The 23,240-nt window shown below is 41.6% G+C and overlaps 1 protein-coding gene across 4 annotated transcripts in view; it reads left to right on the top strand.

The window, feature by feature from the left end:
• The window catches only part of PPP2R2C (protein phosphatase 2 regulatory subunit Bgamma), a 187,161-nt gene extending 175,173 nt beyond the window's left edge, over nucleotides 1-11,988 (top strand). For all 4 annotated transcript variants that reach the window (XM_056490554.1, XM_056490555.1, XM_056490558.1 and 1 more), the window contains one exon: nucleotides 8,140-11,988. In XM_056490554.1, coding sequence (XP_056346529.1) covers nucleotides 8,140-8,431 — 292 coding nt within the window. In that variant the 3' untranslated portion in view covers nucleotides 8,432-11,988. The remainder of the gene's footprint in view (nucleotides 1-8,139) is intronic.
• The last annotated feature ends 11,252 nt before the right edge of the window (nucleotides 11,989-23,240 follow it).

Here is a 23,240-nt window from a genome sequence, read left to right as displayed (position 1 = left end):
CATCAGTGTGTGAAATCACAGGCCAGTGTTTGGGTTGATAGAAGATATTTGGATGTTTGTCCAGTTGTGTCTTTGACTGCCTTAGACATGATGTATCCTTAATAACCTTGGCTCATGCTTTAGGGGAAAAACCCCTTCAAATTATGTCCATTTTTACCCAAATCATAAATAGGCTGCAAAACCTAAAAAGAATTATGCCAACTCACACAATCCCACCAACACACTGAGGAAACTTACATGATTCTGTGTTTGTACCTGAGCTGCCTCAGAAATTCAGTTCACTTGCTGGAAATGGGTGTGAGGCAGGACCATCACAGGCACCCACTGATTCTCTACAGACTGCTGCCAAATGACACTTCTGATACCTCCCTCCATCAGAGCAGACCCTTTCCCTATGCACTGGTGGAGAGGTTCTTGTTTTTGTCTTGGCCATAACATCTTGTTGAACATTTTAATGAGAAATACTGGCACAAGTCAGAGAGTGCGAGCAAGGATGGAGTGTGTTAACACCCTAATGTTGGCAAATGGTGGCAGTACATTGTGGGGTAGGAATATGGTACAGGAATAGCTGAGCAGCCAAGAGGACTGGGTTAATAAAAATGGATAAAATCCAAGGGTATAATGCAAGGTGAAGATTTTAGTTAAAAAAAAAAAGCACAAACCTTCATCTTATCAGTTGGAAGCAACTCCCAGGGACATTCATATGCTAGGTGACTTTGGAAGGGATTAGCAGTCTACAAAATACATGTGAAAGAGAGCACAGGAGGCAATATTGAGTGACATGCAGTGACTCCTTTTTCAGCAGAGTTAGGAGCCAAGAGGCAGAAGTTTGGCACTGAGCCTAGAACTGCTCCTTCAGCTCAGCCTCTCATTTGGAAAACAGCCTGTCTCATTGTATTGAAGCAGACCTATCCACCCTGGAGTGGGCAAGGACTGTGAAACAGGCAGTCTGAGACATCTGTGAGAGACAAATATGATCCTCGAATGGGCAGGACTGGGCTATCCAGCAGAGAAAGCAGTAGTGGTGACATTATGTTGGGCTCTTATTCAAAAACCTTTGAACTGCATTTACACATTTCCTATCTTCATATTCAAGGTGGATGAGCTAATCGAGCAGATGGGCAGCTGCTCTAAAGAAAAGAGGCCAGGACTTTGGTTTTCATCAGATTAGCAAAAGAGAAGCCCAGATTTTACTTGCTTGTAGTAAGTATACCAAGGAGATACACATAGGGAGGAAAAGAATCTAGATAAGATAAATGTGAGTGATAATGACACAACAGCAAGCAGATGTTGAGAGTCAACAGGTAGTCAAACCTGTTAAAATTGGTTAAAATTATGAATCTGAACTTGGAAGAGCAGAACAAAGTCTCTTCTCATCCTGTGCTCCACAAATGCAGATCAAGGATTATGCTGTACACTGGGTAAAGGGCATCTTCTCTTTGGACTTTCCTTTTCTCAGTTCCTCTGCCTGCCCAATGGAAAGATTCTGTCTTTGCTAAAAAATGAAACTTTTGCCTTGTATCATTCATTATGCAAATGAAAAGACATATTTATTCCATTATCTCTATTGCCTGCATGTCAGAGGATGTGTTTTTTTGGCAAGAGTTAACTCAGCATTGAGTATTCCCTGTGATTCCAGCTGCTGGCCATTTAAAATTACATACATGGACCACACTGAGCAAAATACTTCCCAGATTGCTGTAATTGCAACTTGGGCACCAGCTGTTGTGGCTGTGGTATGCTCAAAGATTGGGAATGACTCAAGAAAGTTTAGCAGACAATCCAGGTTTTGGGGCTCTTCTCTGAAACTCCCAAACCGATGCATGAATGGTTGTTTTTCTCAGTGTGGTTACAGCTTGAGTTTGGCCCTACTAGAAATACAAAATTCAAAGCATTTATTGGAAAACAGACTGTGCTGATTTCTGCCTAAGTCTTACACAGAACAGCAGTACATTAAAATCATGTAGATATTGGGAAACTTTAAAAAAAGATCCAGGACTTTTCAGGTATTTTCAAACCATTTTGCTTATTCTTGCTGGGAATTCCTAGTGCATTTTACAGGATGGGCAACCACTCACTCCCAGACCTAGAGTCTCTTTCCTGTGGCCAGATGAAGTGCTGCTTAGCATGGTAAGACCACTCTCTGGATAGTTGCCTGGTAGTAATGGAATTCTTGTTCAATATCAGGGTTTAAAGTGAGTGTAATATTTTCATTCCTACTTGACAGATCAGAAAGATCAATGCAGGGAGTAATTATTAAGTGGGAACATTAGATTGTGAGGGCTTCATTTATTGTACTGCCCAGACATTGAGGCATTATTAGTCATGCACAATTACCAAACCTGTCACTAAACACAATGTGCTGCTCTGATTGTAACAAACTCTTGAGTAGAGAGCTGGAAACATTTGACAAAAAAAAAGGCTCTCTTTAGTTACTTGTTTTTAGGAGTCAGATGTATCAGAACTGGTGCTCATATTTTGTTCTCTCCTCTGAGCTCCTTGCTTTATGAATATGACAAATATTGCTATACATTACCAGAATATTTTTTATTGGACGATCATAATTTAAATAATATGTAGGTACCTCTTAAAAAATAGTTCATTTGAACAGTAAGGTCACTTAATTTGAGTTTCTTGGTGTGCAGTTTCTAGAAAAGGACTATTACTAAAGGTAAAAATTGTATATTGACAATTGTACTCCAAAGAGACGCTGCAGTACTTAGATGATTAATCCATCTGCATAACAGTAGTAACTGCAGTTCTAAATGTATTGGTTTTCTCTTTTGCAGACTTCAAAGCTGTAATTTATAGTGACAGGATTATTCAGTTAAAAAATAAAGCGTGTTTATTATTTAGGTAAAAATACCTTTTATTAAGTTTAGTCATTACTAAGAAGTTAATCTAGGCTGTGATAGAACCTGATGGTGAGGCTGTTCACAAAATAATCAGCATACGTGAGCTCTGATTAGAACGTGATTGATGCTCAGTTACTCCAATGAACAGGAACTAATGCAATCAGACAGAGCCCATCTCATTTGCTGAAGGGCACATTAATCACTATGTGCTTTGGCAACAGTGGTCAGGGGAGGGAGCTGAGCAGGGGTCTTACACTAATTCATCCAGATGAGCATGTATTATCTGTAGTTGAGTATATTACACAAAAATCATGCTATCTTTATTGTATATACATCATTACATGCCTGTGTAGAATAGGTGAGCTCTACTTACACAGCAATTTAATTTAGCTCTTCCATTCACATCCGAAGTCAAGTCTTTTAATAATGACCTGGAGGATGCTGTTTTCTTCCCACTGTCAGCAGCTTTCAGTTTTACCTTAAAAATAAGCTCTTTTGTAGCTTTTTGTGAGTAAAGAAGCCAAAAAAAAAAAAAAACAAAAAACAAAAAACCAAACAAAACCTAATTCTACATGATAGCAAGTGAATACCTTAGTTAACTATTTTTAAAAAAAATTTCAAATGAATGGGTGTATGGGACCCCTGCCAGGGAGACTTCTAAATACCATCACGATAAGTGATATGCTGCAAGCAGATGAGGGAAGTCACATACAACTGTTCAGTCAGTCCTTTCCTACTGAACTGTCATTCATCCCCCTGAACATCCATCAGCCTTCACTCTAATCAGGAGGAACTGGCAGATCCCATTGGATGAGATGCTAAGAGTCTATTCCTGTCTGGCAGCACACTCCATGCTGGAGAGCTAGAAGACATAATTTTGTTCTCAAAGCTTGGCATGTCAAATATTAGCTTGGAAGTACTTGGGGATCCCTTGTTCATATTCCCAGTCTTGTGCCAGCATGCTGTACCAGGGTGTCACAAATCTACAGGTTTAAATAAATTCCTTCTTTGTGATGAGGAGTCAGTGACTTTACACAGTACAGCATACAGGAAAATGTCCCAGTGTTTCAGGAGTTCCTCATTGCTTGCAACAATACTTCCTCCTTTCCTCTTGCTATAATAAATCTCCCATTTTTTGTTGGTTAAGCATTTTTCTGGAATCAACCCTTTCTTTCATTGGGTCAGCTTGTCATAAAACCAGATCTGGTGGTTTGGTACACATTAATCCTAGGAGGCTGCAGATGTTCCCTTCTGCATGTTCTCTTTAAGCAAGCCTTAATTCCAGCTGATACCCCAAATCTTGAGGGCAATCCCTGACATCCAGGAATGCAGCTGAATGGAGAGATTTTGATGAAGGCTGTTGTGTGCAAGGATGGCTCAACATGGATAACATTTTAGAGATTGGCTTAAAATATGAGATTAACAAATTGGAGAAATACAGAAATAGGCCAGTTCTTAGTGACTGACATGTCTGATGGAATCTCATTGCCTAAAGAATATTGTGGAATATCAAATTGCAGGTTAGTAAAATGATGCCTTTGAAGTTGGTGAAGTAGAGAATTTGTTGACTACCCAAGAGAAGCAGAACTTTCCAGTGGGAAAAATCCCATACTGAATCATTTCATTTAACAAAGTCACTTTTACCAAAGCAAAAATATCGAGACTCAGATGCTTAAAAGTATTAACATAATTAAAGATGCCAAAGCCATCAGTAGTTGAGAGGTTACTTCTGTAGACCCAAAAACTCTGGCCCTAAGTTAAACATCAGTGGTACAATGTCATATTTAATAAAATCATTATCCATAGCTAAACATCTGTTCCTTTGAGTATTGCTGTTGCAATGCAAACAGGAAAAAAATGTTTCTCTCATATCCTTTCTTTCAGACAATTTTACATAGTGAAAATTTATTTTTAGAAAATACATCACTGGCTGAGCTGCAGAGGGTGAAATGTAGGTAGTGGTGGTCATGCTGCAGCCATTGGCTTTTTTCTTTGTTTGGTTTGGGGGATTTGTTTGGGAGGAGATGGGGTGTGATGGTGTTTTATTTGGGTTTTTTTGTAATCATGCTGCCTGTAGCTGTGTTTGGAGCTGGTGCAGTCAGGCTGCAGCTTTGCTCCAGCCTGAGCTATCAGTACTCTGCTCCTCAGAGTGCACTGGAGCATGTTCTGCCTCCTAAATAGCTCTGCATGGCAGAGATGAAGGTACCTCTGACCCTGTGTGGCACAACTTGTAAACCTGCCTTCTAAAGAGAATTAAAGATGGTTAGACAGAGCTTTTCTGGGCTGCTGCTTTACATACCTATGAAGTAGTGGGGGCTGTCCTGCAAGGGTTTTCTGCAAGCCCTTGTCATAACATTGCTGTGCAGAGCAGTGTCTGGGAATACAGAACAAACTGTTCCTACGTTGAGCTACAATTTATATCCTAGTATTAAAAAAAAAAAAACAACTCCTTATCACATAGACTCCATTATTGTACATTGTATTTTCCTGAACAGGAAAAATTGCAGGTTTACATCTAGTTTTCACTCTCTTTTATTACTTTAAGCAGCAGGTAAGGTTATAATCCATCTGTGTTTGTGACCTTGAAGAAGAATGGGCACTTTCTCATTTACATAATGCTGTTTTTTACTGAGCCATTAAACTGCAGAAAAATAGGGCCAGCATGAAAAGTAGTCATCTACATATGTTTAAAAAATAACTGCAGTAAATCCAGCTGAAGAAAGCAGACTTTTAAAAATATGCGAGAGTTCAAGAAATTAAGAAGCAAATGGACCGTAAAGGCAGTTTTACTGCAAGCAAAACCTTCTAAAAAAAACCCCTTAACTAACACCTCTGTCTGCATTTGGTGCACTGGTGCTCTGCCAGCATGAGAACTGCTTCCCTGACAGTTCCCCTGCCATCAGCAGGGATGCTCCTCTTTGCCCTGGGAGCCACAGCTCTGCAGCCCGTGGCACAGGGGTGCCTCAGTGTTAAGAACCCGTTTCAAAATTTTGCCTGGGGGAAAATACACAGATGGACTGTTTGCATCACAAATTGTCTATGTTAGAGCTATGAAATAGCCTCGACTTTTTCATGTTGAGAATAACCATTACTGCAGGAGCTGTAATGACAAGACATGGTGATTTGGAAGGAATGAAACATTTGATTTACTGCTGTTGATTCAATTTCTGAAATGGGCACTAATCTTGATCAATAGGCTTTCTGCAGCTTCTGGGATACATTTTATCAAGCTGTCACACTGACTCCTGTTTTTTAGCTTGTGAGATTGTTAACTTGTGCCTTGCTAGGCAGGATTGTGCCAGGTCTTTTGAGGGTGCAGGAAGAAAGGGAAATCTCTCTGCAGGCAGCCAGGGGCAGGTCCTGCTGCTGGGGAGCAGCAAGGATGGGGCTGTGTGTGCCCTCCCTGTGCATCCCCAGCAGTGAGCTGCCTGCAGACCCCCAGGGAGCAGCCCCTCTCCATGATGGGGGTTTTGGGGAGTCCTTCCCACGGGCAGTGTGTGCTGGGTCTCTGTGCTGTTTGCAGCAGTTCCCTTTGGCACTGCAGGAGCTGCCCCTCCCCATTAGTAGGGGTTTTGGGGAGCCCTTCCCAAGGGCAGTGTGTGCTGGGTCTCTGCTCTGTGCTGTCTGCAGCAGTTCCCTTTGGCACTGCAGGAGCTGCACAGAGCTCAGTGTGGGCTCAGCTGCCATCAGGCTGCAGTGTCAGCAGACAGGGAAGCAGGGTGGAGCTGGGTGATTCCCGGTGTACAGACCCAGCTCACCCACCCTGGTTACCCTGCAGCAGCTCTGGAGCCTGCACTGCTCCCAGTCCCCAGTGCAGTCACAGCTCACATTTGTGCTTTTCCAGTATACCATCCATTTGTATTACAGTCGCTCCTAATGGCCCCAAATGAGATCAAGGCAGCTCTGGCTGGAGGCTGTGCACACACTGTAAGGCACTCCTGAATCCAGGAGCATCTAATCTAATCAGCTAGTGAGTGTCTGTATGGTGGAGAGGATGGCTCCTGCCTGTGAGTTCTCCCATATTCTCCCATATGCTCCATGTTTCCCTGGCCAGTCTGCTGCTCATCACAGATCCCCCCTCAACAGCAAAGTGTGAAAGCAGCTGTCATGTGAGATGGAGGTTTGTTTATTAATGCCATGCACGTCAAATATGTTCTTTTGGGCTCTATTAGAAAGGCAAATAGTTCCCAATTGCCTGAGTCTTAAAACTGTACAGCTTTTCCTGTGGAGACCTGACCATTTGGGGTGGGTTCCCTCTTAGAGAATGGAATTTTAGTACAAAACCACCCATTTGGGACTGAGATAGGAGAATAGAGAACAGCCCTGGTTTCAAATATGGAAAAAGTTCGCAGGGGATGAGCTTTTGAACAAGGCTCTGAAACCCATGATTATGCTAATCCAATAACCTGAGGGCCATGGATGAAATCCTGAATTCATTAAAGTTAGTGACAAAATATCCTCCCCTCGGGACTAGGGGAATGAAGCAACTGGCAATCCATTATTTCAAACTGCAAGCTGATTAATGAGGTAATTTTTATACAGATCGAGGTATGTTTTCTGTCCCTTTCTCCCAGACCCAGAAATATATCCTGACTTGATGTTTCATTCAAACTGCATGTGAGAGATGCCAGAATCCTGACACCAGTGTGTTTATTTCTAAGAAGCATCATAGATACAAATTTTAATGATGTCTGGACTTGCCAGATCTGTGGCTTCAGCAAGGAAAAGGGTTTTGTCTGGAAAAAATTTACATGTGCAAATTCAGTGTGATTTTTCAGAACATTTTAAAACACCCTTCTTCAAAATACTCTTTAAAATATATAATTATGTATTAAATCTTACTGTTGTGAAATGTGTGGGCATTTTTTAGACTATTTCTAGAATCATTGTAAAACTCCGTGTCATTAAAGGTAAGTTCCAGAGAAATGGAAAAAGCCTGAAATGTATGATCCTTAAGCACTTATAAAAAGCTGTGGGTAATTAAAAATAACTTATTAAGACTGTTGCTTTTATTATCTTGTGATGCAATTCTCAAGATGTCAGGGAGTGGACATAATTTGAGGTAACTGTAATTTTCATTGAATAATATGGAAGGGGAAGGCATTGGTAGAAGAAAACTCTTCACTCTGGGGAATACTGGGGTTTTCCCAGGTGTTTTCCTTACTCTGTCCCATCTGAACCCAGAAGACAGCTGGCAGACTGGGCTGTCCTGATGCAGTCGTGTCGGTGGCTTTGCAGAAGCTGCTGTTAACAGCCTCTGTTGTCGCTCTCTGTCTCTCTGCAGTGTGATAATGACAGGCGCGTATAACAACTTTTTCCGGATGTTTGACCGCAACACCAAGCGGGATGTCACCCTGGAGGCTTCCCGGGAGAGCAGCAAGCCGCGAGCCATCCTGAAGCCCCGCAGAGTCTGCGTCGGAGGCAAACGGAGGAAAGACGACATCAGTGTTGACAGTTTGGACTTTACCAAGAAGATCTTGCACACAGCATGGCACCCAACCGAGAACATCATTGCTATAGCAGCGACAAACAATCTGTACATATTTCAGGATAAAGTGAACTCAGAAATGCACTAGATTTATCAATATCCCTCTATATTTACAAACCAGCCTCTTGAGAGTTGTAGAAGGATGTGATCTTCACAAAAGTTGTGGCTTCTGTGGTGGGATTTGTAGGTTGCATCCTTTCATCCCTCAGCCTGTATCATTATTGGTGGCGAGCCAATTATTTTCCATCACTGCAACTGTATGAGTAAAAGGCACGAGTGCAAATCCAGTACTGTGGTCTGTATCGGTCCTTTAAACAAAAAGGGATATTTATTCAATTTAGGAGTGTTCCTGAGAGGGGCTGAGGCTCCCCAACTCTTGCCCATCATTTCAAGGGTCTCAGTGGTTTGCAGGGCTGTGGTGTGCTGGTGCCCTTCCTGCTTTTGCAGTGCACAGCATTTACCACATTATTAGGGCTTTTTGCCTCAATCCCTTGATTTTTTTTCCTGTGCTGTTTTCCTGTCTTTCAGTTTGGAAGAATGGTCACATCCCTTTAGAACATGGGGCACATTGGAGGGAGTTCATGAGAGTTAGAGCTGGAAGCAGAATCCCTGCTGGTAAAAAGCTGCCCCATCGCACCCATCCCATTCCCTTCATTACAATATCCTCTTATTTATTTATTTATTTATTTATCACATTACTTTGTGCTTCACCTTTCCAAGTGACTAAGTGACAGACTGGTATAGTTACTCAGCCAGCTTATTTTAAGAAGTTTATTCTCCGTGGTTCTGTTTGCTCTGTTTAAAACAATAACTAATATCTTTATTGTGTGAGGACTATTAAAAAACCTGGCATTGCAGCTCTGGAGAGACTGGCTTGTCAGACACAGCCTGGCAATTCACACACAAATCTGTGCTACCATTTGGGGTTGGAGTTCTGGAAACCCTGGCTAGAAGTGCTCTCCTTGAAAGCAGCAACCAACTTGAGTGGGAACAAAGTGACATCCCTGCTAGACACTTGATAAAGGCCCTTGTTTGTTGTTTGCAGAATAGTTATGTTAACCCTGGCCTTTGGGGAATACAGGCAATGCCTGGTATCTGTAACTGTGAAAAGAATGGTACTGCGAGAGGCAGCACCACCAAATGAATTTTAATGCTTTTAAATGAGGCCACTTCTGGGAGGCAGTTAGTCCTGGAGAAACATGAAAATTCGAAAAATCCAAACCTAACAAAACCTTCCTCCACAGAAATGCTGTTAGAACTATCTCTGTTCTGTAATGATGAGTGATATAAGTGGAAAAGGAAAGTACACGCAAAGTAGGGCATGCAGGAATGGTACAGGAGTGGTGCAGTGGGCAGGAAGTCCTCTTAATCCAGGAAAAGAAAGTTCTGCTGCACTCTTAACAGCTCTGGCAGAAAATTCAATATCCCAAAGGATTCCTACTCTAACCATGAATAAACAGCACAACTCACATGACCTGTTAATCCACCCATATTAAAACTCCTCAGAAACAAAAGTCTTAAAGCCATTATGCACTGATTTATTGGTAAGTGGAGAATGTACTGATGAAGGGATCTGCATGCTTTTGTATTTTGGTTTGGGGGAAGGGTGGGTGAAAATCTGCTTACAAGAAATAAAAAAAACAGTCTAGAGTTTTTGTAGGACATCTCAACACCACACCTGAAATCTGAAGTTTTCTAGATCAATGCTGTATATTTTGTGTGTAGAAGCACAAACACGTGCACCGATTTCCAGCCACACTAAACACATGCGGTATGAAATGTGTAGGGTGATTTTAAAGGGAACAAAGAATGTTTGTTTATAAAATACTGTGTGCTGTAGCAGGCATGGACAGTATATGTACATATTTATTCTAACGAAATTTAACAAAATTGCCTTTTCCTTTTCTTTTTTCCTTGTAAAAAGGTTTAAGAGTGTGGTAAATTGTATAGAGAACTTGTTAATGCCAAACTACTGCTTAAAGGGTGTCATACAATTTCTTTGACTTTTGGCCCCCTCCATTAATATTTGTAGCTCAAAAAGAAAAAAAAAATGCTATCAGCTCATATTGGCATTTACAGCAAGAAATAATGTAAAACATATATTTAACTTTCAACATTCTCAAGTAAGATTCTATAGGTAACATATTATAAAGCAGATCTTGATGCAAACCATTTTTTGTTTTTAATTTGAAGTACCTTACTCTGTTTCAGCTTTGGGTACCAAAAAGAACATGTTAAAATTAAATAAACAAATATATCTTTGGAGCTTTATAAAACTAATTAAATACCCAACCAAAATACCATGAAGTAATTATAGAGGAAATAAATAGAAACCTTTCAAAGACCAGTATTCCGTTCCTATCTTTGACATCACTGTTACAGATCGGTTTCCTGGTTTCTTGAATGTATGGAAAGTTAACATCGTCATTGTGAACGTTTCCAACTTTCTTTATCATTTTAGTTTGAGCTTTCAGTGGTGTAGAGTAAGTAATGGTAAAGTTGGTAAATCTGATTGTTTTGGAAGCTGTTGTTCATGGCTGCATTTTTTTTGTGTTGCACAAATTAGCTAACTGTTGTTGAATAAAAATATAAATATGTTAATACCAGCTTTTTCAATAAAACTACAACCAAAAAAAGGCATAAATAGATGACCTCAAGGCACAGCTTATTTTTAAGCTAGGCAAGAAAGAGTTGTTTTAGCTCCTTTTATGGAGGAGGAAGAGTCACAGGGATCAGGACTTGGAGGGCAAGCTCCTGTGGGAACCTCAAGTGTTGAGGCAGGTGGAGGAGGGAACACATGCCATGAGTAGGATTAGGGTGTTGTATGATGAAGAGTGTGGGCAGCTCTAGCAGAGCTGGAGCCGTGCTTTAGGTTCAGTCCTAGGACCAGCTTTTTCTTTTGCTCATAGCCCAACCTGGACTTTAGGAGGCTTGAGTCTCCATCTCCTACAGATGGAATCAGAGATGTTCAGTGTGAATTGACACCTGAAGTCACAGGTAAAAAATGGTATTGCTGGTGTCACCAAAACTGCAGGAAAAACAAAAGCCTTCCAACAACATTTTTAGTGTTAGAGAATCAAGGCATTACTTTATTTCTGGCCAGGATGTGCAACAGAAATAATTTCATTCACACATTGCCCAGGTGTGCAGAGAAAACCATTCAATGACACATGAATTTTACCAGATTTTTCACAGACTTTATACACTCAAGACCCATAGAGATTCATTGGTTCAATGTTCATTGGCTCCAAGTTACATAATTCTTAGTATTTGGTTTCCTACTGGATCTGGATTTCTTTACCTCTGATGTTAATTAGGTCCTCACTCCCTGATTTCCTTATCAGTCTTTTCTGGACCAGGTGTCTCCAACCATGCCAGGAGGCAGCATCTGAGGTGGATGTTTGTTGATGTTTGTTAACAGCCATTGATGTTCTGCTGATGGTCGTTATCTTTTGGGGTATTTTGGGGCATCTTTTGGGCTACTCCCAGTCTGTTGAGATGTTAACCTCACCAGGCCTCCACCTGGTGGAAAAATGCCCTGGAAAGAAACTCTAATTCCCTTCCCCCATGGCAAAGGTGAACATAGGTTGGACTTGATGATTTCAAAGGTCTTTTCCAACCTATTTCATTCTATGATTCTGTGAAAACTGGCTAAAGTTATAAAATAAAAAAATATAAACTTGGTATATTTTCCAACAGTGTCATCACTGGCCAGGTTTGAGACCTTCCAACCATGGGATTGTGTCAGGGTTGTGGCCAGCCAGCCTCCCAAATGAGACACATACTGGCCCAGGTGACAAAACAGAGTGCTGTCAGCAGAGCAGTGTCCTGCTTTCTCCCACCACTCCATCTCTACCAAGGGGAAAATAAAATATAATAATCAAAAAATAAACAAGCAAGCAAGAATGCTGGCTTGGCACACACACTTAAGTAGGAAACAATTCTCTTTCCAGTCCGAGCTGATGCGTGACTCTCTGTGGGGATCATGGCACTTGCCCCAGATCTGGGGCAGCTCTCTGGAATCTCAGTCCAAGGCAGCTGATCCTGCTTGTGCCTGGAGTGAGAAGCCTCCCTCCATCCCTGCACAGGAGTTAGACACTGGGAGGCTGAGGCCTTTTTCTGGATGCAGACCAGAATAAATTTGCCTCAGCTGTTACATGAGGCAGAATGTGGCTTTGCACAGCTCTCCCAGAGCTTACATGCTAATTTTTTTCACCTCTTTTTGGGGAAGACACAGTCAATCCCACTCATTTAGATGGACAAATATGACTAAGCACTGAAGAGAGAAATCTCAGCTGAAAATCAACACATCAAGCAATCCACTATTTACCTTTCCAGTTTCCCTTTTCATCCCAAAAACCCAGTAGGAGCAGGAGCCAGATGGCTCACTCCTGTGCTTTTGAAATTTTCACATGCATACTTAGTGGCTACATACGGCAATTTAACCCTTTGTGGCCTGGGGGAGATACTGGCATGAGCCACCTGCTTCTGCTGTTTGCAGTCAGGAAGTTGTCCTGCTTTAAGTCTTTTGGAGCCTTTAGTTGGAGCCTTTGGTTGCCCCTGATGAGAGGGCAAGTGGAAGGATTGGTTGCTTTTATATCCAATTTCCAGTAACATTGTTATCAATTTGTTTCTGCTCCCAATAGGAATTATTTTCCATTCGCACTAATGTCAGCAAATTCTATTGAGTCTAAAAATAGGGCATGAAGTCACTTCCCTTGCTTATGTGGCAGAACCAGATTACTGGAATGGGCCTAATTTTATAGGGACAGGGTATGTTTCTTAGGCTTTGTGAAACCATTAAATGGAAATTTTGTACAGGCAGCTCAGAAAAGGTTTGCTCTCAGACTGCACCATGAAAAAGCATTTCTTAGCAGTGAAATTTTCTCAAGTTGGATGAGGATCAAACTTTTACTCATGTGAAGGTGAACACAACTCTTCAGGCAGTTGTAGATCCTAAATCAGGCCCATGATACAAAGTAATTTACATGGAGCACTTGACTGCCTAAACTCCTCAGTTCCCTCAGCTCTGAAAGCTGCCATGAGTATGGATCAGCCAGGCAGGGTACAGCTAATTACTTGTCTTGCCATTTGCCAATTGAGGCAGTCAATGAGTAGGACAAGGATCCTTAAACCAACAATTCCATTAAGCAGTTATTTCAAGTATCATGACAATGCTACACACTGTTTTTATAACATGGCTGCTCAAACAAATAAACCCTACAGCAGTGACTTGATCAAAGTGTGCAGGGTGATTTCCTGGATAGGCAGTCCTTGTTTTAAAACTAATCATACTACTAACATACATAAATACATCATGCAATAGCCTGATCCAAGCAGATAACTTTAAATACAGGACCAAATTCTTCAGCTGGCAATAGGTATGTGAATATAGCACTATGACTGTGCTTCAAGGAGAAGAGTACTTAGCTCAGGGAACTCCAGAAACCCCATCACCACCTTCTTTGGCTTCATCATCATTTGTCAAACAGGAGAAGCAATTCTGGAGGGGGTTGGGAGGGGGGGAAATCACTGTAAATTATGAAAAAAATAAGTGACTGAATTTGGGAGTCAGATTGGGAGAAAATAAATTTATATTCCTCCATTCTATACCTGTAATGTAAATGCTGCCCAAGCAAGACACCAGAGTGATACCCCACTGCAGATAATTTCTGCTAACACCCCAGCTCTGGTAGGTTCTTGGTTTCATTTCCCTTTGGTGAGGCTTGAACACCTCCAGCAGCTCTGTGTGGTGCTCTGGGCCAGTCTCCTCACTTTAGTGGGAAGGTGCAGAAAGAAGCAGAAGTTTCCCACAGGTAGGAGAGATCCTCTCACTGTGATCTATGTGCAATACAGGAGGTGATGCTCACAGAAAATTTATGCACATCTTGAACTGCCTTGTGGAAGAGGTGGGGAGGAGAACACTGCTGGTTCAATTATCAACCTCTGACATCTCTGCTAACACCTTTCCAGGATGAACAGTTGCACTCTCTGTTTCTCACAGCTATTGATCTGCAAACCCAGAGAGATGTTGCTGCATCAATTGAGCTCTGTCAACATGCTCAAAATATTCTCTGCAACTCTCACACGTAAAGACTTGGTTTAGCATGAAATGAAATGAGAGATAAGCTGCACTGTTTTATACCACCTTCCTCCACATATTTTGTAAGGCTTCCTTTTAAAATATTTGGCTATTTTGAACAGCTATTGTAATATTGCTAATGAATTTTGAGGAGTTTAGTGTTACTTTTAAACCTGCATCTGCTAATCACTTTCTTGAACTGCAAGAAATCTCTCCCTGCACAATTTATCCCCAAGGTCTTGTCAAACCTGTCCCAAAACCAGACTCTCCTGAGTGATCCACTCCTTTATCAAAGAGCAGAGATGATTCTTGCTTGAGAAGGGCAATTGAAGCTTGTGGCTATCTAAAGAAGGGGACAGAAAGATTTCCCTTGCTTCCTCTACTAAGTCATTCCTCAGTCTTATCCCACACACTCCCCTAGCCTGTTGTGCTGCCTGTTCTTTCTGTGTTTTTCCTTCTACCACATCCTATGACTCCCCACATTCCCTCTTCAGCCACATACAGTGGCCAGAAGTCAGTAAAACCCACCAGTTATTGCCACCCCTGGACCAAACCCAGCCCCCCAGGCAGGCACAGGAGCAGTTTCTCACCAGCACAAGGGTAATTGCCCTGTCAGCTCCCCCTCTCCTGGGCTGTCAGAGGGGAAAGCCCCATTTGCCAAAGTGCTGTATTTCAAGTGAAAGATCTACAGAATTGAAGAGGTTGTATCTTAGCAACCACAAATGCATTAAGAAAGCAGTTTAACTGTTTAAACCTTCAATTATAAACCCCCCACAAAGAGGCAGCTGTTGTGCACGAGGATCCCCATGAGAGACACCAGTGCCCTATGAACATCCACCTGCCAAAGGCACCTGGGTGAACCTTCTTCCTTCCCTGCACAAATGAGAGGGTGTCATGGCCCACACCCACAGCCTTTGTGCCTGCAGGAAGAGGAGAAAAGGCATCTTTTTGCAGAGAAACCCTGAGGTCTTATATATTGTGCCCATAGGACCAAAGCAAGATCTTCAAAACTTCCCAAAGGGAAATAAAGGAGTCCCACAATTAAAACTCAAAGTGAAATAGGCATAGGGCTGTAATCACAAGAGTTGCTGTGATGCAGGATGTATACCCTGATTTGTACAGTTTAGAATTCCAATCTTCTCCCTTCCTGGGGTAGTACCTGAATTTTCAGTCCTCAGATACAAGTCTTCCTCAGTTCTTTCCTTCTAAGGATTTGTGCAGAGTCAGGCAGCTCACTGCTTTATGTGGACATACAACAGCTGTTTCAAGGTTTCCTTACCATGCCTGCAGCAAACCTGCATTTCATCCTTGACCTTGTTATAACAAAAACAACAGGGCATCTGAAAAAATTAGTTTAGAAAATTCAGCTTTTGCTGCCTCAAAAACTTTCTTGCTCTTATTTAGGGCACATTCTGTTCCATTCTACATTGTTCTCAATGTCCCCATCCCAGCTGTGTGATGGCACACAGGGATGAACCCTGTTGTCCTGCAAAGGGAGCTCCAAGCACTGTTGTTAATCCCTCCAAATGGAGCTGCCTGAGAGGAACACTCAGTAGAAGTGGTGCAGGGTCTCTCATCCACAGACTGAAAATATTTTTCACAAAAGGGTAGGACTTAACCCATAAGCACAATCCACAACCAGCCTCTGAGGGGAGCAGGAGCACATCTGGCACTGCAAGGGCAGGTCTCTGCACAGCCCACAAACCTGATGGGATGGGAAGGGTGGCAACCCTTGCCTTTATTGCTCTTGCTTCATAGATGCACTATTCTGGAGAAACTTAAAGTCATAAATAAAACAAAAAAGACATTCTGCTAGGGCAACTAGCAGCCCCAAAGAGTGCCCATGCCAATGAGGACTGTGATATAAGGCACAGGCATATACTCAGTGTGTCCATCTGCACTTGAAGATGGTATATGTCTGAGCTTAGACAGAGCTGCCCTGGGCTAGAGAAACTTCAGGCTACAGGATGGAAGGACTCCATGGAGATTCACTTTTTAAACAACGATTAAAGATCAATTGAACTGTTACTAGAAGCAGTATTAGGAAAGATTTATGAATCATCCATTTATAACTGCATGAAAGCATTTGTTGTAAAGAGAAAACTGAAAAATCCATTTATTGCAAAACCAATTGCTGGGCTCATCATCTGTCTGTCTCACTGATGCAAGGGCACACATATGGGGAGTGTGTCAGCCAAGGGCTGCCTTCAGTGAACAAGTTAGTGAATTCCTGCCAGTATGTGCTTTGAACAAATTTTTTAAAAAAACCCAAGCCAAACAAACAAAAAACCCCTTTGAATTGTTACTCACTGCATCTTCTGGATTGAATATTTTTTTATATTGAAGGATTTTTTTGAATAGATAGTTCTTTGAGTATTCAGACAGTGATATCCATCCTGATCTTCAGATGGCAGCTTTGGCTTTGATTCTAGACAAATTCTTGATCAGAACTTGGTCTGTAGACTACTTCCAAAGCATCTAAGCCCTATTAAAATAACATTTCCATTACCTAATTAATTGTTTGAAGCTATTTTCAGTGATTGTTTATTGAAGTTATAGTTTGTCACCTGAGGCAACAGCATGGCTGGTTGTCGTGGAAACATCTCTGCTGTCACCAGGGATGAACAGGGAGGGAGGAACGGGAGAGGAACTAGAGACAAGAGGCTTTGTTGAAATGCCTTGCTCTTTAAAGTGACAAAATTATTTCAGATAAAGACAGGCCATGCTGAGATCGACACACACAGATTCCTGGGATATTACATCTCTGTGGGCTTGGTTCAAGCCCTTTCTAATTTAGTGTGACACAGCTCCTGCTGTCAGGCACTGCTGTCTCCTGTGGTTAACAGCAACATTTACAGGGCCCTTTCTGTTACCAAACTTGCTATTATTGCACAAAAATCCTGCTATCTACAAAAATAGAACAAAATGTCTCTAGCAACCTGCTGTCATCTTATCTATTTGATTTGAAAAAGGTGAAAAATCAGTATTGCAGAGTTTCTCTTACTGCCCTTTACCTGGTGTGTGATCTTGTTACAAGTTTTCTCCATTCCCAAATCCTTATGTTAACTACAGTCCATGGGTATCTCAAACAAGTGTTGCAGTTAGAAATTCCCTTAAATCAGAATGGCTTCTACTAAAGTTTTATTAAATTCTGCTACATATTTTCTCTGTTTCTTGCTGTGTAGATAACAGAGAGTTAATAAAAAGGTTTAAGCTCTGATAAAGCGTGATTTTTTTTTTTTTTTTTAAATCTGCATGAAGATGAAGGAAAAAATCAGGACTTCCACCAGCAGCACCATCAGGACTGTGTTTTAGTGTTTTATTACTACTCACTTTACTACAGAACCAGACAATGCAGATTGATGCTGACAGGCTTATTTTGTAAGATCTTAGAGACAGGAATATTCACAAAACCTGCTGAGCTGCAGATCAGCTAGGCTGCACTTATCATAAGTTTGCCATGCACTGTGTCATGTGCTGTTCATTTATCATTGTGCAGTTTTTTATACCACAGAAAAATAGATTTTTTTCTCCCTTTTCATAGTCTTGGATTGCAGGCACACTGCACAATGATGCCTTTGCTTGGCATTTGTTTAACTTTGCTTGTATCTGGCAGGGAATTTGCTTCACAGTTATCTATTTTTCATAAGAGGGTTTTTTTCTAACTGCATTTCCTCTTCGAAATGGAGTAAAACCAGACCCTGATTCTTTTGTTCCTTGGCTGTGCCCTCTGGAGACAGCAGCAGAGGGAGGAAAGTAAAGTGAGCCTGGAGTGCCACCTGATGGCACGGGAGGCAAGGCACCAGGTGAGGGCTGTGCCAGCTGGGGACACCTGTCCTCTGACAGCTGGGGACACCTGTCCAGTGCCAGCTGGGGACACCTGCCCTGTGCCAGCTGGGGACACCTGACCTCTGACAGCTGGGGACACCTGACCTCTGACAGCTGGGGACACCTGTCCTCTGACAGCTGGGGACACCTGTCCTGTGCCAGCTGGGGACACCTGACCTCTGACAGCTGGGGACACCTGACCTCTGACAGCTGGGGACACCTGTCCTCTGCAGCCAGGGGACACCTGTACATTGACAGCTGGGGACACCTGTATTTTGACAGCTGGGGACACCTGCCCTGTGCCAGCTGGGGACACCTGTCCTGTGCCAGCTGGGGACACCTGTCCTCTGCCAGCTGGGGACACCTGTCCTCTGCAGCCAGGGGACACCTGCCCTCTGCCAAACCAGTAAACGTGTAATTTTCTTGCAAACAGTGCTGAATAGATGAAGCACACCAGTACAGCAAGGCTCCAGGCAGAGATGTGCTCTCTCTGGAGGTTAATTCCCCCCGTATAAGGACACGACCTCCTGGATGCCCTAGGACTGGGCTTTCTGACTTTTTAAAGAACATATTGGAGAAGTATAACTTACCAACAGGTGGGTGATGCACTGTGATGCTTCTGGCATCTGACAGCAAACTGCAGATGAGAACTGAATCTCTGCCAATAATTAACACTGGAAATGTGAATTGGTAATTACCTTTGTACGTCACTCACTGACGTCTCTAAAGCCAAGGCAGATGTCACTAACACCAACTAATCCAGCCTCATAACAAACAAAATGCCAACCAAATGAAGCTACAAATCTGGCAGTGAAATAAAAGCATTTTAAGTGAAGTTTAGGTTTTAGCCCATACACACACTTTTTCATGAAACTTCTTTTTCTAAAATTTACACCAACATGTACTTACAAGATTCATGAATGGGGTTACACTCCCCTAGCCTGTTGTGCTGCCTGTTCTTTCTGTGTTTTTCCTTCTACCACATCCTATGACTCCCCACATTCCCTCTTCAGCCACATACAGTGGCCAGAAGTCAGTAAAACCCACCAGTTATTGCCACCCCTGGACCAAACCCAGCCCCCCAGGCAGGCACAGGAGCAGTTTCTCACCAGCACAAGGGTAATTGCCCTGTCAGCTCCCCCTCTCCTGGGCTGTCAGAGGGGAAAGCCCCATTTGCCAAAGTGCTGTATTTCAAGTGAAAGATCTATAGAATTGAAGAGGTTGTATCTTAGCAAAATAAAATTTCCAACACTCAACAGTACTTTAACTCAACTTATACCTTAAGTCTAGAAATTTAGCATAGGAAAACCACTTATATCTAGCACAACTTATAACTTAATTTATAGCTTTACCTTAACACTCTAACAGAGCACTAATGCTTAACCTAACTTAAAGTTGAATTTAGCAACTCAACAGAAGGACTCTTGGCAATGCTTAGCTTGTAACTTATGTTTAACAATTTAGCAAAAGAACAACACTTAGCAGCATTTAACTAAGTTTGTAACTATAACTTAACCTTACTTAAAGGCCTAATAGATATCTCTGAACTTAGGTATCTAAGGTACTTAAATACCTAAGAAAGCAGTACTTCTCTCAGATTTGTTACAGTATATGCATTGGGGCATGCACACAGACGAAAACAGTCAGTGCAAGCAAGGTACCTGTGAAAAATTCCCCCCAGAGGTCAGTGAAATACTCACTTTGGATGCTTTTGCATCTCCCGATAGGCGAAGGATGGGGCCTCAAGGAGTGGGATAATTTAGCACTCATATCACGATGTGCAGTAAAAATCATCACTTCTTGAGCAGATTTAAATGAAAATTTTTGTCAGATGAAAATGCTGAAATTAGTGTTGTGTAGCTGCAATCTTACAGAAGCTGCTTCATGTAGCTGTCAGTGGGCAGATACATATCCAATTTTTTTCCATACTCACGTATTTTAAAGGAAGTCTGTAAACAGTGTTTCCGTGTTCCTGTTGTGCTTCAAAACTTGAAGTTCAAGCTTAGTTAAAAGGGAGGAAAACACAAGTTTTCTCAGTGCTTAACATCCATGCTTAAGGGGAAGGTGACTCTCATCTTTTCCACATCAGGCTATGATTTATAAGAGGAACTGTAGGATGCTAATGATTTTTTTTTCCTAGAGTAAAAGGTAATAAAGCTTTTGAGTAACAATATGAAAATAAATGAACCATCTTAATGCATATGAACAGTGATGTGATTTGGTGTTTGGTTCCCAGGATTCCTATTTGCATGCAACACTTGCTTTTATTTGGGTGCCAGAGCAGGTATGTTATCTCCTTACAAGTTGGCAAATTGCACCTATTTTTTGCTGTATGGATTAATATATTTCTAACTCAATGACATAGTTGTTGGTTTTCCCTCATATCCATCTGCTGTTCAAACAATTGCAGCTGTGAGGCTGAGGTTGGAGTGCAGCTTCTTTCAACCTCCTTCAGCTGTTACTGGATGTGAGCCTTACCCTGAGAGGCTGCAATGGGTTTCAAAAGTTTTGAAAAGGTATTCACTTTCTGGAAACTTCTTTTGCCTTTTCAGTGGAAATAGAGAAGCCAGAAGGCAAGCAGCTCAGTGTAAGCATATAAGAAAGCACTACACTACCCCAATGGTAGCACAGAAAGGTTTGGATTGGAAGGGACTGTCAACCCCCCTGCCATAAGCAGGGACACCTTCCACCAGGCCAGATTGCTCAGAGCTCCATCCAGCCTGGCCTTGAACATCTCCATCGATTGGGCAGCCACAGCATCTCTGGGCAACATTCTTATCACCCTGCGTTACAAAAAAAATTGCAACAATTTTCCAACTAATAACTGCTATTTTATGGCATTTAAAAGATCCATTTGTTCTAAGAAATAAAACCATGTTAAATCCTACAGATCTACCAATTTTTTTTTCTCTGGGAGAACAGGGCAAAACTCTGCATTCTTGCCTCCTGCAAGATGCTGTTAGTTATTACAGAGTGGGCTCTTAAGTCACTCAGAATTTCTATATGTGTTGTGTTGTTTTTCTGTGCTTATGGAAGAATGTACCAGTTTGGAGAACAAGCAGTACTTTTTCATGTTACATTGAAGATGAAATTCAAATGAACATTTTTTCTAAATTCTGTATACTCTAAATGCTAAAGCTGAACTTACACAGCTGAACCTAATTTAGAATTGTCAATATCCATGTAATATCCTCCTCCTCTTCTATTAATTAATACTAGTTCGAAAGACTGAATTACCAGACTGGAGAAAGGGCACCTGCCTTTGTTTATAATTCATCATATATTGAAAACTGAGTAAGAAAATAATAAATGTAGGAATAATTGAATAATTAACAGCAGCTTCCAGGTTCTGTGCCTCTCCAGTCTAGAAGATGGACTGGTTTGGAACACAGAGCTGTAGCAGGAATGGAACAATTATTTTGTGCTGTGTTTGCTTGCAAGGTGCAAAGTAAATAGATGCACCCTTTGCACACCTTGATTATTAAATTTCAGCAATTTTGTGCTTGTCAGCTAAGATACACTTTAGAAAGGAAAGATTTATCTGGAAAAGGTTTCAGAGCACTGAACACTAGATCGACAAGATAATGGAGTATCTATCCATCATTGCCATTAATGTATCCTCTTTCTCCATAAAAATGTAAAAGCATCAAGGAGAAACACTTGGGAACTAGCATTAAAAGGCATTATTTAAAGGTCTTGAAGTAAAATTTGCTTCCTCTGTCCCTTGTGGTTGCACTGAAGAACTGAAAACATATGGAAAATGACCTTCTATGTGCTACTGTGCAGAATCTCCCACCTGTGCTGAAAAGAGGCACTTGACAAATTCAAGTATCTCCATGAATCCATCACCACAGAGCACACAAATTATTTTTCCTAGGATCTGGCTAATTCAGAGTCTGGCTTTGAGCCTTTTTTTCTCTCCATGTAAGTACATAAAGGGTAATTGTTTAACTTTGAATCTGACCAATATTGATATTATCAGTATTTTCAAAGGAACTCTCCCCCTCCAAGGGACCAGAAATTTTTAGCTAATAATTCTTAAGTTTGCAAATTCAGTAACAGTTATATGCCAATATCCTCTAACAACTTCAGCAAAAAATGCTGAAATACAAGTTTCAGAGTCATTATTATGATACAAATGGGAACTGAGGTACCAAGATTAAGTCTTTTGTCTCTTAAAAAGCAACTCATTCCAAAGAAATCAAGTACTCTCCCTCCTCTTGCAAAACTTCCCACATCTGACTTGAGTCACTTTTTCATTTTTAGGACATGTAACAACTCCTTCAAAATGCACCACAGTAAGTTGACATCCATACAAAGGGTAAAAGCTAAAAGGAGAAATTTTAACATTAATTCTGAATCCCAAGACTGTTGCCTTTTTTTCCTCCTGACAAACACATGGAGTTTCACAATTGTGTGTATGTAAGGAAAAAAAAGTTCAAAAAATTAAAATCTTTTTGTGCTTAAATTTCAGAGCCAGAAAGAAAAACAGCCTATGGATGTTCTAACAAAAGGAGAAAGGCCTAAGCTGGGCTTCAGACAAAATGGGCCTGGGTAAGGGAAGCTGTCAAAACTTGCATTTACTTGCCATCTTACTCCTTTTCTTTTCCCTAGGTGGAAACACAGATAGTTGGCAAGTTTTCAAAGCTAGAAGCACCCTGAAGATATGACTTAACTTCATAGATTTTCTGATGGGCTGAAGCATGACTGAGGGTCTTTGGATGGTGGGGCTTCTGCCATGGGCACAGGGCAGCACACCTGAAGGTGCCTCTGGCATCCTCCCTCCCAACTGCAGCTCTGGGAAATGCTCAAGAGGGTGTTCATGGCTGGTGTGCAGCCACTGCCTCACTGTCCCCAGAAGTTTCCCATTCTCTATCAGTTTTTCATTGCTAACCCTTCTCCCTGGTCCTGATGATGACTGACACACAAAGGCAAAGAGGAATCTAAAGCAGGCTCAGCGGAGGGAGGGAAATGGCAGGATGTATCT

The sequence above is a fragment of the Oenanthe melanoleuca genome, chromosome 4 (assembly GCF_029582105.1).
Source record: "Oenanthe melanoleuca isolate GR-GAL-2019-014 chromosome 4, OMel1.0, whole genome shotgun sequence".
NCBI classification, from domain to species: domain Eukaryota; kingdom Metazoa; phylum Chordata; class Aves; order Passeriformes; family Muscicapidae; genus Oenanthe; species Oenanthe melanoleuca.
Note: the sequence above shows the minus strand (reverse complement) of the source record. Positions and strands in the feature narration are given on the sequence as shown.